At 32.1% G+C, this 18,645-nt stretch overlaps 1 protein-coding gene across 19 annotated transcripts in view; it reads right to left on the bottom strand.

The window, feature by feature from the left end:
* BAZ2B (bromodomain adjacent to zinc finger domain 2B) overlaps positions 1-18,645 on the bottom strand; it is a 384,859-nt gene that overhangs the window by 83,814 nt on the left and 282,400 nt on the right. For 14 of the 19 annotated variants that reach the window (XM_079923522.1, XM_079923521.1, XM_079923520.1 and 11 more), the window contains 6 exons: positions 14,885-15,491; positions 12,936-13,229; positions 11,689-11,749; positions 10,794-10,902; positions 10,423-10,524; positions 305-515 (listed from right to left, as the gene is read on the bottom strand). In XM_079923522.1, coding sequence (XP_079779648.1) covers positions 305-515; positions 10,423-10,524; positions 10,794-10,902; positions 11,689-11,749; positions 12,936-13,229; positions 14,885-15,491 — 1,384 coding nt within the window. The remainder of the gene's footprint in view (positions 1-304; positions 516-10,422; positions 10,525-10,793; positions 10,903-11,688; positions 11,750-12,935; positions 13,230-14,884; positions 15,492-18,645) is intronic. The other 5 variants (XM_079923516.1, XM_079923511.1, XM_079923515.1 and 2 more) reach the window with 2 other exon arrangements.

The raw sequence follows: 18,645 nt of genomic DNA on the forward strand, positions 1-18,645 counted from the left end.
AAGGCATGTGCCGAGTGCTGGTAGATGCCCTTTCAGTGCAAGCCTTCAAAGCTTATCACCCACCTTTGTAGTTCTCAACACACAGGGTCTGCTGTGTTTATGAATATGGCTCTTGAAAGGAGCTTACCTAATCAAAGAACTCCAGTTACCAGTGGGACTCCTTATTTTCTCATTTTTATTCTAACACAAATATCTACTTTTTAGAAATTGAGAGCAGTGTTAATCTTTCATCAGTCAAAAATATAAGAAATATTTACACTTTTTAATATGACTATTACAGTGTCAGATACGTTCTGTTTCTTACCTTGAGCTTGCAGTTTTCTTAGTAACTTGGCATCTGTGTTATCTAGAAATTCAGCACTGCCAACATTTGGAGGCCGACCCTTCCGACATCTCATCCTGGATTCCTCTCTTGCTCGCTGTCTATCTGGATTTGGTGGTCTTCCTCTACGACACTCCATTGCCCTGATACGGGGAATGACATCCTCTTCTTTCAAAAGACACCACTGCATTCCCTTTTAATTAACATTTTATAGAAATAAAGATTACAAACGAAATAAACACAAGTGATCAATATGTCAGAAAAATCTAGGCAAATTCACAGATATTTTGAAATTTATAAAGCTGGTACAAACTTTAGGAATTTTATTTTTTTAATTAAATTTATATTTATAATTATTCATGGACTTGGCATCGTTTTGATATTCTTAATGAATTCAACTTTAAACACAAAGAGATTTATATCTGTATCTATAAACATATAAATAGATATATATTTTTAAATAACCATTTCTGAACTACAATGACCATAAAGTTGGCAGATATTTGAAAATTAGTTGTGTGATGACACCTCTGTGGATTGTTCTCATGGGTTAACAGTTAAACCAAACATTAAACTATCCAAATAATAGATGAAAGTTCTCTTTATAGAAATATTAGAGCTAATAAATCAAGATGGAATGTAAGAGTTAGAATATCAGCATCTTGCAATACCTGATGAATTAATGAGTCTAAGCACTGAACTTGAATGGTTGCCAATCACCAAAAAGAGAGACAACCAGACAGACATTAGCCTCCTGATGGAGGTTCACTCGATCACCTATAAATTAGTCTTGTCCCCTACAAAATGAAATCAAATCTAGATTAGACTTAATTACTATAACTTCACAGGAAAAACTGGGTGAGAAGTGTATGGTTAACTACACAGCAAAATCCAGTCGAGGAAATACTACAAATTTCTTCAACAGTTTCTTCAACAAATAAATTTCAAGAGGTAATAAAACCTGTGGGACAATTAAAGGAGCCTTAAAAGATGTACCAAACAATCCCAAAGTGTGGAGCTTACCTAGATATTGATTCAAATACACGAACTGTTCAGAAACTTTTGACAGTTAAGGGAAACTGAAAATTTGAACAATGACTATTATTTGATGATATCAAGGAACTATTAAAGTGTCATAATGGTACCATGGTACCCTTGTAGACAACAAGAGTCCTTATCTTTTAGAGATATGAACGAAACATTTATAGAGGAAATAACATGTATATTATTTGCTTCAACAAATTATGGAAGAGGAGAAGTGGATGGGGGTATATGTAACATAATATTGGCCACATGATAATTTCTACAGCCAATGATGAATATGTGGTGTATAATTGAGATTTCCCATTATAAGTCTCCTGATGGAAACACATTCACCAGCATAATGCTAGTGTATTATAGGAATAATCCTGTTCAGTGTATAGATACCATAGTGTCTGGTTTTCATTATCCTTCATATGTCATTCAAAACAAATATATTATTTGTTTGTGATGAGCTGCTTTTCTCTTAAAAAATACATTATTATGTTACCTTACTTATTTTCCAAATCAACATGTTCAAATACAGAAAAGGCACCCTTTTAAAATAATCCTTCTAATATAATTGTTTTCTTATTTCTTTTTTTAAAGAGATAATTCCTTTAGTGTGACATTTAAGAAAATGTTTTAAACATGCTTTTTTTCTTAAAAGAATCTCAAACTAGGAATTTAGCTTGAACCACTATGGGCAATTCTGCAACCAAAAATAATCAAAAGTTCTTGAGGTATACTTTATGCCATGATACCTAACTTGGGGCAAGGAGACTATGAATATCTCATTCAATGGGTACGAAAAACACAAATACCACTCCTGCTACCACTACGGATGATGGTTACCTCCCACATTCCAAGCACTCTGCTTAGTTCCAGGCATTTTGATTACATTATGTACTTTAATCTTCACAACAGTACTATCTAATACGGTGGATTTTACTGTACCTACTTTACAACTGAGAGAATTCAGGCCCAGTTGAATAATTTCCTAAGGTAAGGAGGCAATAAGGAACAGAACTATGATTTGAACCCAACTGTCTCACTCTCAAACCTGTGCTCTTAACCACTACATGTACTTAACTGATGTCACAAAGATGTTCTTATACTTGATAAATGACTGATCACAATATTCAGCCATGAAAGCACAGCCAAGGTTATGGCAAGGCAAGATTGTGGCAGAAAAAAATTAATGCGTATAACCCATATATGTTTAAAATAATATCTATACTAATTCTTTTCAGTAATTGCCAGGTTAAAAATAATTTTACAAATTAATTCTGAGGAAAGTAAGAATTTTTTTGGCTGAGATTTCAATGAAGTCAACAGAAACAGTAGTTGTACCAACTGCATTTTCATGCCATAAACCACTAAGAAGGAAGCCATCGAAACATTTTTATGTTCACCAATATGGGAAGCTTTTGATTAGTTCAGGCTTTCATTTTTCTATTATGCTCTTAGGCACCAAGGCAGCATGTATCACATAAATTGAAAAATATAAAAGTGACATTCGTGACACTTGAAGTAGAAGACAAAGACTAATAAAGGAGTCTGTGAAGGAATCTGCATTCAGTTTTTAAAGTACCTTATTAATAATAAAATCAACTTTTAGCCAAGATTTGAAGGGTTTCATCAATTTATTTTTTTATTCAGTTATAATTTTACAGTTATGTTTTATTCAGCTAGGAAAATATACCTGCCTGTGTCAAAAAAGGAATAGAATATGTTGGTGCCCCAAACTGGTAACATTATAGCGACATTATCATTTACATTTTTGCCCTTGGCATTTATAAAGTAAATGCTTTCTAAGGGAGTTGCATATATTGGACTACATATAATGTCTTTGACTCCTGGATTTTAGAAAATGAGAAATGGATTGTTAGGAATCTGAAGCTTACATTACAGCTTTAATTCACTGAGTAGCCAAGATAACCGTGGGTAAGGAAAAAAAAGAAGCATTTTTCTTAATAAACTTTTCCTTAGGAAAAGCAAATACAATTTACATCACTTGATTCATATGCTATAAATTTTTTGAAATTATTCATCAAAAGAGTAAATTTATTACTTTTTTCTTAATTTTTAAAACTAAGATAGTAAATGGTTCCTGAAAATAATCTTTCTTGACTAAGATTTAAAAGATATGGATAAAAAGAAAATAGATATTCAACATGATGGAGATGATGGCAGATTAAGTCTCTTATACCATTATAATTCCACTTTCAAGAGTTACTGATTTAAAGCCTTAGCAATAACATACTTCTGTAAATACTACGAAGAGAAGGAAAAAAGGGCTTATGTTTTATTTCAGAAGACTGAACAAAATAATTAAGGTTAAGTGAATGAGATAACTACATTATATACTATACACTCTAATGCATTATACAAGACTACACTGTAAGACTGTAATGTATAATAGAAATAGTTTCCAACTACTTGAACATTTGTTGAAGTACCTACTCTGTATCGGCATAACATTTTCTAAAGGTAAACTAGACAGAGTTCTCTCCCCCAAATGACCAACGTTTTTAACTAGGACCCGAGGCTCCGGCTATTCTAATGCAGGTGATTCAAGGACCACACCCTCAGCAGTAATGAATTTGAAAAAGTTTAGAGGTTGGGACAGTAAGTTGCCTCAATTGTCCACTTAAAAAATAATGATGGTCTAGATTAGGACCTGAGAATCAGAGTGGAAAGGAAAGTGAATACTTTAGTCTTTTTTTGGAGGGAGAACTTCCTGGATGTGAAGGAGAGAAGTCTGAATGGAGACCAGAAAGGTCTGGAGAAATACTTGAGAAAACTGGCAAATAAATTTATTGCTTTCAGGTATTTTATACTTTAAAGACAAAATGGAGCTTTAAAGAAAACATTTGAAATGAGTTAGTTTTTAAATGTTTTCTGTATTCAGAAATTCAAAAAAGTTGCTAAGAAATTTAACTTAAATAGGATTTTCTATTTCAACCTTTCTATTATTCTTCATAAATGATACTCTGAACATCTCATGAGCAACTGCTTTGTTTTCACCTTATGTTATGGACACTGAATTGTCTAGTTCAGGAGATATTTGACAGTCCTAACTCTTACATTTCACTGATAACTAAAGTCAATTTGTGGCTTACCAGAAACATGTTTAGGTCTTAAAGGGAGGTGTTATCAAGTCTCACTCCTGCTTCAATTTTATACTCTAGCTTATCTTTATTTTTCTTTTGTTGCTCCCATTTTGCTTGATTTTGTATACTTGAAGGTTTATTTATTTTGGGGGGAAAGCAGTATATAAGTAAAGTAAACCAGTCCACCAAAAACCAATTCACTGAATGATCTATTTACCAAGTTACTGTGGTTTTTTATTTTTTGTTTTTTTAAGTTTTAGTATCACCAAGACTTTGCTGCAGCAATTTCACCAGGGATTTGCAGTCCTGGGCCACTAAGTGTCAATGCCCTCATTAATATTTGAGATGCCTACTACTTCTAGAACGCTCAATGTTATATAAGCGAATAGATGATCTTTACTCATAGTTTTCTGGATCAGGACCTCTATCTATCCCAGTCTTTGACTCTGATAGAAAAATAGCTGTGATGAATGTTTTAAATCTGGCTTAAGGCATTGGTCTGACAATTTTAGGTCTGTTGGTCATTGAGTGAAGGATCATTTACCGAATTGATTTCTGGCTAAATAATTTTCAGTAAATTTAACCACGGTTCAAGTAAACAAAGATAATTGTTTTCTACTACTTTTCTCTTTTAAGTGTAATTTCAGAATCTTTTACTTCCTGATACTTAGTTTATTAAAAAACTTTAGAATGTCACACCTAAAAGGGAACTGATCTTAAAGACCTCCTATAATATATATACTTCACATTACAGATGAGGAAATTAAGGCCTAGAAAAGTAGGATTCCGTTTTTCAAAGTAACATAGGATGCTGAATTACCCTGCTAGGAGTCTAAGAAAAATCTTAGGGCACAAGCAAAGCAAGGACATCAAATATTTTTCACAGGACTTGACATTCCATATTTTAAGAAAAACATTAAAGTTATTTTCATGAGAAAAATCAGAATTTTGTTGGATTTCCTTACACCTAATTCACAGTTTAGTATTATGTCTATTTTTAGCTACTTTGTGGTGCCAGAGGTAGGTAGTGAGAGCTTTATATACCATAAACTTTACAGCATTAGGGATTCTTAATCTTAATAATAAACTATATTAATATCATATACTGAATAGCACTTTAAAGATGTGAAAGAGTAAGAATAGTTATCTATGCTGGGAGATGGTTGTCACCTATTAAAAACAGTTGAGGAAGATGTGGTTTGATACAATTGTTTCCATAACACTGACTATGATTTCCAGGGACAGTAGGTTACCCTCAAAGACTTAGGACTGTCAGATATCTCCTTAGCGCTACTCTTGGATTCTTACAGTTGGCTTCCTAGTAGAGGCCTTTGCCTAGCCATCAAAAATCCTACCTGGTAGATTAGTGGCATAAATTTCCAGAGTTTTGGACTTCTGGTACTGATCTTTCGTGCTCTCAGGGTCCATATACGCCCACAGCTGTGTTGCATTCGGTATGACAGTTAACAGTAGAGTTGAATTAGAACCCTGGGTGTTGACTCCCAATCATTTGTTCTTTACTTATTTGGAATAATTACCGGCATTACAGTCTTGCCACAGACTGCGTGTTGACTGCTTTATTGTGAAGTCTCCCCTTATTCCTTATTAACAAAACCCTGATTTTAGCTGAAAAGCATTGTGCTTAGTGTTTTATCTTCCCCAGACAACAAGCTTCTCTAAACCAATGATCATAACTTCTATTTCTTTTGTACTCTGCAGTTTCTCCATGAACATTAGTTTTTCCTCAGAGTCAGGCTTTCAAGTTCATTTCTGTAGTGAAATGTGTTCACAATTTCCTTTATGGAAAATGCCTTTAGGGAAAATTTATTTGGGAAGAAATACCTGGAACATTAAGTATTTGCCACAAATATCAACTGATTAAATGACTAAGAACAAAAGGCTCTTTTCAGTAAGAACTATAGATGTTTTTCTTTTCTCGTGGCATTATGCCATTAAAAAAATATCTTAAAAAATACATCTCAAATAGAGAGAGCAACGTTTTTTTCCTAAGTCACTTTTAATTATTCCTTCTTTGCAGCTTTCCTTTTCTTTGCTTTTTTGGCATGAATGCAGCAGACATTCATTGACCTTTGCTTGTTAACTTCCTGGTTGAAAAAAATAAACTTAATTGTTATATTTATGCTTAGACGTTTTGTTCTCTACCATTCACACACAAAAAATCCTTCCCAAATTAGATTATCATATATTTCAAAATAATCTTTGCCATTAACAATTCATTTTGAAACCTTCATATATCGCTAACAAAAATGTGAATACTTTTTACCTTTTTACCTAAGTATCATATTTAGGAAAATAAAAATAACCCTATTTTATATTTACCAAAATCTGCCTAGCTCAACCACACTTTCTATTATTCTGACACTCAAAAACAAAATAAAATGAAAACAATGATAAACATTAGGTTCAACTAGTTCTTTATAATGTGATGGAGAAGTCTGTAAGAAATATATTTACCTTATTGCCTTTTCAAAGGGGTTTCACTGATTAAAATAGTTAAAAGAATTTCAGTAAGAAGGTAGCCAGCCAGTATATCACGTGATTATAAAGAGTGCCATGGTTCATTTTGTTCCATGAAATCTATCATCCTTAAAATCATGATTTTTATAGAAGCCAGGAGGAAGTGTTTGGTATCTAAGGATCAGCAGATACTAACCAGTAGATGATTTTGCAAATCTCTTACCACATTTGTAGACTGAAATAAATAAAATTGATAATGGATAGATTAAAGGCTCCCCCAACCCCAATTTCTTGTGTCAACCCTATCTTATTTAATTAAGGACTTCTCTTTTTAATTTTTTTAAAGTTAATCATTAGATTTTTGTCCTTTAGTTGATGAATTTACTAAATTTCAATAAATATGAACTCTCATACCTCTCATCTTACTGTACTGCACATAAAATTAGTCAATACTTTCAACAAATGTTTGCTGTTAATAAATATATATATAGTCACTGTCTTAAGCTCAGAAATACCTTGAGTCAAAAATGATTAACATATAAAATAACCACGGTTCTCTACTGCAGATATTATCTTCTAACAGAAATTACCATTTCCTAAATTTCATCTGTAAAATATAGAGCTTTGGAATACCATTGCTGCAATTTTTTGAAATACTTTGAATGAAATTAGAACTTAGAGAACTACTATTGGTTGTTTTTGGGTTTTTTTTGGTAAGTTTTAAGAGAAAAAAGAAAAATATGATGGAGAAAATTACATTTTCCAATGCAAATGTTTTATTAGGAGAGTGATTAAGAATACTAATGAATTTACAAATACAGCATTTCATTTGCTATCAAACACCAAAAATAAATATATGAAACTTGGAAAACTGTAGCGGTAACACTTAAAATCGTTATGTAAAATCTCCATGCATTTGGAAAACTGCATGCTCAGCTTTATTGGATTACAAGGGGTAGATGCAATTATTTTTTAAATAGGAAATTGTTTTTCATACTATATACGTAATACAAGCACAATTTAGAAATTATGAAACATGCAAGAACATAGGAAAAAAAAGTTCCACTGTACCACCAATCATTACATCCATTACTAAAATTTTGGTACATTTCCTTTCAGTCTTTCAATATGCATAGTGTTGTTTTTCAATATACGTACAGCCATCATACCATTTATACAATTTGTATAGAGGCAGACCTATTGTAAACATATACAGATCATCACTGCTTGGTAATGGTGTCTTTATCCCAAATTATATTTTATATCTTCTACAAAATTTAAGCCAATCAAAGTTATTACACATGACAGTTACTCTACCAAAAATATGTAATCTTTGCTCATTTTCATAGAAAATTGTAAGTATATACATTTCTAATTAACTATATGCTTATACATATTGATCATACAATAAAAAAGTATATGGTTCTTCAACTATATGCATCTCTAATTAATTAACTAAATGTTGTTTTGATTACTCACCTTTAATTGTTGTTCTCTAAAAGTATCCTGAAATGAATTCAACTTACTCTTATTTTTTAACCAAGAGAAGTACAGTCAAAATTGCTAATATTTTCCCTTAGTAGTCTGCTGAAATGTTGGCAGCTTAACACATTCTGGATTTAGTAATTCATCATATTTCCTTGATTGGAATTGATCTCTCAACAAGACAATATGCTTTGGAAAACACTGATTATGTTTAATAAAAAGTGAATGGATGTCAAAGAACAATCTGTTCTGCCTAATAAGGCTTTATAGACTGAGTCTAATTATCACTGATAAAAAACTAAAAGTCCTTTACGTATTGGACAGCAATTAGCTTTCCTCTCAGAATAAAATTCTATTGAACTTAAAAACATAAAGATATCTTTAGCATATTTAAATGAAACAAGTAAGGTTATGATAACATGGAAATCAAAAGATTTAAAAAATGAGAATTTTTAAATAAAATTATTATTGCCTTCTAATATGTTTTGTGACTTAAAAACTGATCTAGTATATATGGAGTGCGTAAAATAACACTGTGGTTCACTAAAATTCCGAGAATCTGTTTGGTGACAAATTTAGTCCAAGTTAGACACATTTTTAAGTTTAGAAAAGAAAAATCCTAGAATATATTTCCATAAATAAGTTAAACCTCAGATGAATATATTTTGGCATTTTAGAATTACGGGTAAAGAAACAAGTGGATGTGGACATAAAAAGTCATGGACAACAATGGAAAATAGGTTACACAATGAATGCAAAAGAACACTTGTTAGAAATTTTGAGTTCAATTATGTCTCTGCCTGGTTGAGGTTGTGTAATCTTGGAAAACTCCCTTAATCTTTGAGCTCTCAAAATGAACTTCCTGCAGAATTAGGAAGGCCTCTTCTATTTCTATAACTGTAAAATTAAAGGGTAAATAGTATGGAAAAGCCTGTCTATTCACAACAGAAAATATTAATTGCCAGAAAAAATCTTTCTGTGCATTATAATGGGCCAAAAGAGAGAAAGGTTCAATCAAGAAAGAAAATAACAACTTCAGTTGGTTGAGCATTTTAACCTTTTGAAACATTGTCATGCGTATGATCTCATTTTAACCTCTCCATAATCCTATGAGGCAGAAGTAAAATTATGATTGTCTCTATTCTGCAGATAAAGAAACTGAAGAAAAAGTGGGCATTATTTTGTTGTTTGAAATCACAAAACTATTTCATGGGTTAACAAGAATCTAGGTCTCCTTAGTCCGTAGCTATGACCTCTTTCAATGGAGCTAATAAAGTTAAAGGGAATAATAAGCATATGTAGCTGAATCTAAGTAAGGAACAAAGGCAAACCATTAAAGGACACATATAGGAAACAAGGTTTCAGTGGTAAGTTCTTTGCGCTGATCGGTGAGGTTGTGTACTTAATCCTCAAACTCAAAGGGAGCTGTGGTCATTATTTCAGAAATGTGTATAATTATTTAAAAATTCAATTTCTGCAAAAAGCAGAAATTTCACTCATTTAATATTATGGAATTCCCCCTACCCCCATCAAAAATTATCAGACTTGTGACAATGAATCATGTAGTATGGCATAATCAAATGGACAAGATCCTTCCAAAAACGAAGGCATATTTATCCTCTCTTGGACTGACTTATAAACAACATGTTTTTTCCTATTCAAATTAATTTTCAAAAAACTGTTTACCTTTCAGGGAATTAAGGTTTTCCTATATTTCTCATGAACATACAGATTCTTTTATACCTGTATAAACTGTAAAATTAATGACAGAACTAACAAACAGGAAAAACTTTACTTAAGAAATTTGAAAAAAATGTCAAAGCTCCTCGTTACTGAAATATAGTAAATTGAGGTCTTGTGAGTGTTTACCACAAAGGTATATGTATAGCTACACGAGTTAACTAACAAAAGGCAATGCTCCAGAGTGTAGTGAAATTTACTTCATTTAGGTTATGTTACTACTTTTTGGTTCAAAGACTGTACTTTTTAAAAAGTGGATACCTGCGGTCCATCTCTGGCTTCATAGAAGTCACCCAATCTTATTTTTGCACTGAAGCTGAAATTGTCCCTTGAGATATCCATTATTCCATTTCTGCTGAGATACTGAAAAAATCACATATTTTTCCACTTCAGGTTTTAATAATTACAACCCAGCTCTGATGTATAGCTATCTTCAGGACACTACTGTTTTGCATATTCTATCAAGGGGCTATGGATTTACAGGAGATCAATTTAGGTTAAGCACATTCATTAGTCCCATACAAGAGAATATTTTGTATCAAGGAACTTTATCTGAGAAAGGAGTGTACTTCTTTTTCCATAAGCATGCTTAATAGGCACCAAATGTGTGTCATTTGGTGAAAAGTATGTACCTTTATTACTTCAGGGTACTGCCTAAGTTTCTTTCCACATGGAGCATAATATGCTACTTCTCCTTGAAGTCGCCCTCCAAAGTTTCTTATTCTTGTCTCTCTCTGCCAGCTACACATAATAGAAATGAGGGTTATCACACACGTAATTTTAAGAAAGCTTTTAAAAATAAAAATTTAAAAAAGTTTGAGAACACATGCTCTTTAGAAAACATGAAAAATACAAAGAAAACAAATATAAACAGCCAGTCATGCAATTCAGATACATTTACTATTAAAATAATTTAGATATTTTTGCTAAGTAATTCAACTAAAAATTAATCAAGGACTCAATTTACAAATATTAAACTCCATTAAATTTTTTAAGAGATCATACTGGCATTACGTTGGGTATTCGGACATGTTCAGGCACATGTGTCAATGTGTACTGATTTTTTTACAGCTGAAAAGCTTTAAATGAGAAGAGTACAGTAAACCTGGCTCTCTGCTCTTTGGGGATCATGAAAATTCTCAGTTCCTATTCAACCATTTTAGCCAAACTCTGCTCAAGTCCCTCAGTTTCGCCCACAGTGGCTTTCACCTTCCTTTAAATCTATCTTCACAAAAACCTCTGACACTCTTAACTGTGTCTCTGCTCTTTGCCAAATGATTTGCTCTTGTGACTGTTTCAGTCATATTCCCACCTGGATGCATATGTTCCCATCTGTCATACCTAAACCCAGAAGTTAGTCTTAATTTTTTTTCTGGTATATCAACTTCAGATATATCAGCTTTGCTCCTCTGCTCTAACGAATAACTATGCAGTATATTCACTTCTCTTATTAATAGTAGAGAATGAGAAATCAAACATGCCTAAATATGTGGGGGGAAGTATAAAGATATATCTTATTTTGCATACCCATATTCCAAAGGAATACGCAGCTCACGTTCATCTGTTACTCTTCTTCTTTTGGAAGTGCCTTCAAGAAAATTCAACCAGTTAACATAAAAGATTAGTTTACATACATGAAAACTTTCTGATAGTTTTGAAACTTTTCTTTGAATAATATATCTTAATGACTTGAATTATTTAGTGTATTTCTGCAACTTGTGCATTATTTTTAGATTCTTTTCAACAAAACACATTGTATATAAAGTAAAGGGTGTTTTTCTTTTTTCTTTGGTCTGCATGACAGAATAACTAGTATTCCTCTCTAATGAAAAGACAATGCAAGGTAAAAATATACAGCTTTCCTGTCATTTTGTTATTAATGAAATGGCTAAAGAAGTAGGAGGAAAATAGCAGATAGAGGTTTTGGAAAACTATGTACAGTTGTTTTCTTTGAAAATATGAGTTTTAAGATGCTGAAAAATTTCAACATCTGGATCATACATTTTAAAATAATATAACTTCTATAGCCATATGAATCTATAGTCAAAAACACTTTTAATTAATCTAGAGTACAAAGAATAGGATTATGATTATATGGAAAATTTTTCTTAGATAATGATCAAGCTTCACCAATGCAAATGCACACATCTTATATTAGTAGGATATCATATTGGTTTGTGGCAAATGAAAACAAAACTAGAAAATTTCAAGAAAACAGTGAAATATGTAAAACAATATAATATTTTACTATACACATCTATATTTTCTTAGCTATTGAATGAGAATAGAGATTAATTTGGGAGTATTAATGTAAAACCTTTTAATGAAGACCTCTGCAAGTTTATAAAAGGTCAAATAGAAAAAAAAGATACGGCATGTTAAAGGAATAATAATGCTAACTCACTAATACAAATGACATTGGCTATGTGTTGGGCAGATATGCAATTGTACCTTAAGTAACCAAGTGAGCTCATTTTTATAAATTACAAAAAAAGTCCACTGTCAAACTCTAAATTCTAGAAGCATAAACTGAACACAAAAACAGGAAAGTATGCAAACTCAAAAGCTGCCATCAATCAGGTTCTTAAATTGGAAGCACAGAGAATAAAAATGGTAATGAGTCATATCCTTTGAAAATACACGCTGACCTTTCTTAGCCAACCTAAAATCTAGCCCTTGATTCCAGTGAGATCATCCCCAGAACACTGTATAAATAAGAATTCTTGTTATGGTTTGACTTCTACTTCACAATAATAAAAATAAAGTGTAGGTACCAGAGTGTGGACTTGAAGTAAGTGTGGAAGAAGGTGTGCCAAGGAAAGCAGGTGACTGGGATTCAGAACATAAGGCAGCAGGAGCAGAGCCTGGGGCTTTTGCTATGTGGAGGTTACGAGGTGTTGAGTGAGCTGTGAGACTGATGGAAGGGCTTTTGACAGAGGAAGTTGTTTTATTCAGTTTCATTGAAGTTTTCTCTCCTTCAGTATCACTATCTGATTCATCTTGGTCTTTATCATCATCATCATCCTCTTCTGATCCTTCTGTATCTGATTCTGAATTACTATCTGATTCTGGGAAGTAAAAGAAGCATTTGTATATTATAACTAGATAATCACCAACAGTTTGCAGTTCGTATCTAAATGGAATAGTTCAGGAATCAGCATCTGTGACTGAGAGCTCAAGTGAGCAACTTTTCTGAAGAGTAAATGTAAAAATTACTATCTTAAAAGCTATTTGAGTACAATGTATGCAGGCCATAAATCCTCAAAATTCTTCATTAAAAGTAACTGTTTTACTCAAATTATAAAACTTAAATCATAAAACAGTTCTTCTCACATGACAGTATTCACATGATGAGTTTCTGCTTAGTGGTTTCAAAAGGACTTTTAATTTAATAAAGAAGCCAAAGTATAGAGGAAACAGAATTGATTATTTAAATTAATAGATTCTAGTAGCTTAAGAAGTATACTAGGTTCAGTATGAGGAAGAGAACTCTGGAACTATCATTATCCTTTCTTCTGGGCTTTGAGGCCAAAGAAAACAATTTTTGCGGGGAGATGTTTGGCTTTGGAGGTTACAGTTATTCTATTTAGCTGCAAGATTTCATCAAGTTTCTCAGGCTTTACAAAAGACTAGGATTACAGAAATAATTGTGGGGAATAATTTAATGATTTAATAATTTAAGTTCATGCTAGCAATGTAGTCCTATAAATGCATCCATTCCTATAGATATGTAAAATCTATTTCTGGGTTAAACTTGATAACACAGGACTAATACTTGGACTGTATCTTAATCGTTCCCAGAACAACAGCTTCTGTGGAATTGTTTTTTGTGTAGTACTAGCTGTCTACACTGAAGTTCATTATAAAAATTATCTTTGAAAGTGATTAATATTGATATCCATGATCTATCATGCAAAGTTGTGTTTATGGGAACCCTAGGAAAAATATCAGGAAAAGCTGTTCTTACCCTGAGCAAATAGGTTGTTTTTACCTTATAGACACTTTTTAAATTGTATAATTGACTATATTTTCCTCTTCATATTGGTAGATAGAAAATTTACAATTGGATTTGTGGCTGACTAGGAACAAATCCAAAACCTTTCATAATATGTATTTCATCTTTGTATTTAAATTTTAAGCTATCTTATATTTTATGTTTTCAATCTTCTGTGGAACAAGAAGGAGAGTTAAGAGGAAATAAAACAAAAAGAAATTAAAAAGAAAACTAGAAAGTAAATCAAAATAAAATCAGGGGGTACTCTATATATGTTGTTAAATACATTCTGTGTTGCTAACAAATATTCATAGGGATATAGGTTTTTGGTATTTTCTGAATGACTGTGACTACAATTTTACCTTTATTCAAAATATCTAGTGACACAATATAACAAGCAGCAGAAGAGATGAAAAAGAAAGGACAAATGAGTGGTCATGAATTAAATGAAAATGAAGCAAGTTCCTGAATTTCTTAATTCATGAATTATTTATATTCAATTTAAAGTTATTTGTTTAATGTTAAATGAATAACAGAGCTGAGAACTTAATTTAGGATTTCCAATTTCAATTATGCCTGTATTTTACCACTCATTATAGAAAGGCGCATAGCTGTGTGAAACACAGTGAATGACAATGATTTTCAGTCTGTGAATTAAGAACCTCTTTAAAATGTTTTGGTTCACATAGCATTTAGAGAAATACTTTAAACTTAAAAATAGAAAATAACCTGATTGGCTGTCATCAGATTCATCATCTTCATCATCTTCCTCATCTTCTTCCTCATCATCTTCCTCTTCATCTTCATTTGAATCTTCAGAATCTTTGCTACTAGGAATGTCTGAATCTGTTCCTCTGAACTGTTCCACTAAAGATTTTGCAGGATGAGAGTGATGCTGTGTTTTTACTGTGTTCACATTATTGCTAACTGCTTTTTCCTTCCCTTGACTATGCAGTATGGGAGAGGCAGAGGGCATGACAGTTGTCTGATTGCCAGGGGTTCTTCTCCCACTTGTACTCAGATTTACAGGTGAGGAAAAAGGGGTGCTACTTGAAGTAGCAATGTTTTCATTAATCTTACTCTGCATTTTAGTTTTGGTAGTAAGTGCCAGAGGAGCTTCTTGAATGACACTTTGAATAACTCCATTTGGTTGATGATTACCTAAAAGTGCATTTGTCAAGAAAGGATTAGGGTGGTTGTTTTCTAATGTTTGTTTTGGATGTGCTGGTGAACTAGAGGTTGCTTTTGGATTTGACAAAGCTGCAATAACCTTCTTCAGGCTCTTAGATGACTCCTGTTTCTTTAACTGAGCTGGGAATGTCTGTTTATATTGTTCCTGTTGAAACATAAGTTTAAAAAAAAAAAACAATAATGTACCATAAGAACAAAAATTACTTTTTTTTTGCCTTCTGTATCTGACACAGCTACTCATATACAAATTTAAATCATGATATACAAGTGCTACAAAAGTAGTGGCAATAATGACTAGTTGGTTCCTGAATCTTGCTAGACATAATATATTTAAAAATTCAATTAGTCTTTCTGCTTCAAAACATGTTTCCTGACTGCCCACCTCTTATTACTACAGCTCCCGTTTTTCTCAATAACCCAAACTTGAAACTCTCAAAACATCTTTTACTTTTCTTTTTTCCAAGTCAGCCATATTACTATGTGGTTTGGATTCTCTCATTGAAATATTGCTCAAATTTAAGCTGTACTATCACTTCTTCCTAACCAACTCCCAATATATGCTATATGCCAATGCCAATTCTCTCGTTATATAAGCCGTATTTTATTATATTAGCTCTTTGGTCAAAACCTTTAGTGCCTCTTCCATCATTGCCAACTTTATAAACCCTAAACAGTTAAATCTGATCCTCAAATTACTTTTTACTACCTTTGTTGTCCAAGTGGACTATTTGCCATGCCCTGTGTATGTCATACTTTCACCACCTCCACATTTTGCCATCACCATTTTCTTTGCGTGAAATATCTTCCTCTAATAAATTTCAAGCAGATGAAATCCTGTTCATTCTTCAAAAGCCAACCCAAGAAGCTTTCCATGTTTGTCCCAGCCCAAAGCACTCATTGCCTCTATCCTTGAGCTCCTTTATACCCCCTTTTATTCTATCCTGTATTACCTACAGTAATCATGATTTGAGGTTAGTGGGAAGGCTGGCTCAACATTCTGTGGGATATACTTTTGAGTGCCTTCAGCACATTAACATTGGAAAGCGTTTAGAAAATAATTTAGAAAAATTATACCTTCCTTGGGAAAAATTATTTTGTAAACCATTAAGCCATAAAATTTACATATGTAAATAAGAAACAAAAAATTATTTGGCTATCAGAATCTTCATGAAAAGAATAACATCATATGAATTTCATTAAATTTGTATAATTAAAATATATAAAACCAAACCGAAATAGGATGATTAAAATATCAAGTTAATAGAAATAGAGTTGAATTTTGAAAGGTAAAATTCTGTAATGAAAATGGTTGCCTTGAAATTAAAATCAGCAGTACTGTCAGCATTGGACTTGGGCTGTTAACACTCAAGTCAGCAAAGCCTTGTGGTGGGTTATTTCACAAGTATAAATGCAGATGGAATGCCATATAGAATGACTTATTAAATATTTTAAAGCACCAGTACTAATAAGCAGTAAGAAATTCCCATATAAACTTCTTTATCTTATTTAACTTATCCTCACTGTATTTGTTTAGAAAGTTAAGTTAGTACTTTGTAAACAAAGACTGTCACATTATATTTGTATTGATACATAAAGCAATGCCTCACAAAGAGAAACTGCTTAATTGGTATTTATTCAGTGCATAAAATATGGAATATTATACTACATAATTGTGTTTACCTTTTTAAAAGAATTTTATGGCAAAATTTTTACATAAGATACTTTAATATAATTTTACTTAATATTTATATGAAACATAAATATTTTATGTTATATTATGTGAGTATACATATAATGTACTTATACTTCATATTTTATACATATGCTGATTTAAATTTTCAGCAGAAAAATTTAGTGTATTTTCATTTCTTAGAACAAAATTTTGTCACATAATCATTTTGTATTTTTTTTAATAGGTAGTAAATATTCCTTCCAAATACATAGGATCAAAAGAGTAATGAAAATTAAAACTTTCCCTTTAGTTTTAAATTTTATATTTTAATTTTTTGAAATTGTTTCTCACTCTGTAACTCTGAAGAATCACTCCTCATATGCTGACATCTGAAGGTTTTCGAAAATAACCAACAATCACTGTATTTTATCCCAAGACTAGTATCAGTAACTCTTTTACAGCAAACATGCTATCTTTTTTGATATTAGGGGTGTACATAAAGTAGGAGGGGAGAAAAAAGAGACCTGTATAGCAGCAAGTGTCCTGCTACTTTAAGATATCCCCTTGGGTGACAGGAGTATGAGAAGAGAGAGGTTCGAAGCTTTGTCCTACCACCAAGCTCTTGCTCCCCTAGTTCTTACCTGAGTCTCTGTAAGGCCATAAAAAATCCACTAGGCAAAACTTGATAAAGACTTTTCACTCCTGGTCTTTATATATGATTAATGTATATTGATTTAAATTAAATGTCTACAGTATAAGGGTATGAAAGGATCCAATGATTAAATAACACTGAAGAAAATCATAAGACTAGTGTGGGAGCCAGATACATAGCAGGAAGCATGAAACAATTGAGACTATCATAAGAAATCAAGCAAAATTCTATGTTAGGCTGTCACATAAAGAAAGAGAACTGATATAAGAGAAATATTTCTAAAAATACCCTTTAACTCAATAGTAGATACCAATAAAAAGTAGATAAAGTCATTGAGAGTTGAGTCTACTGTGAATGCCCATTCACATAAAATATTTCCCATTAACAACCATTATCATTTCAGAAACACCAAATTATTTCATCTTAATCATGGGCTTTGAAATCAGAATGATCTTGGTTTAAAACCTGTCTGCTCTTAACTTGTTATATGATGTTGAAAAGTGACTTAACCTCTCTGAGCCTTAGTTCCTTTACCTGACACAATTTTGTAAGGATTACATAAGATCCTATGTGTAGAAAGCCTAGCTTGGCTACATTTAAATAAGCAAGTGTTTAACAAATGACTTTCTAATAGGCAGTCATATGAAAATCTTTAAATAAGAATTTAAGAAACTCTGAAAAAATTAAGAAAACTTTCATAATGCAAGTAACTCGATGTGGCTCTATACATTCATTTGTCTTAAAGTGGAATATATATTAATGAAAAATTAAAATAACCCAGTGTGATTTTTAATTTGCTTAATTTCTCAAGGAGAGTCAATAATGTGATGCCAATAACTCCTTATGATTGACCCATGCATTACAAATTCTCATATGTGTGATACTACGATACCACTGGTCATTCCATTTAGATCAGTGGTTCTCAAATTTGGCTGCACATTTGAGTCACTTGGGAGGCTTTTTAGACATGTAATA

The sequence above is a fragment of the Stenella coeruleoalba genome (genome assembly GCF_951394435.1).
Source record: "Stenella coeruleoalba genome assembly, chromosome: 6".
Classification (NCBI taxonomy): Eukaryota; Metazoa; Chordata; class Mammalia; order Artiodactyla; family Delphinidae; genus Stenella; species Stenella coeruleoalba.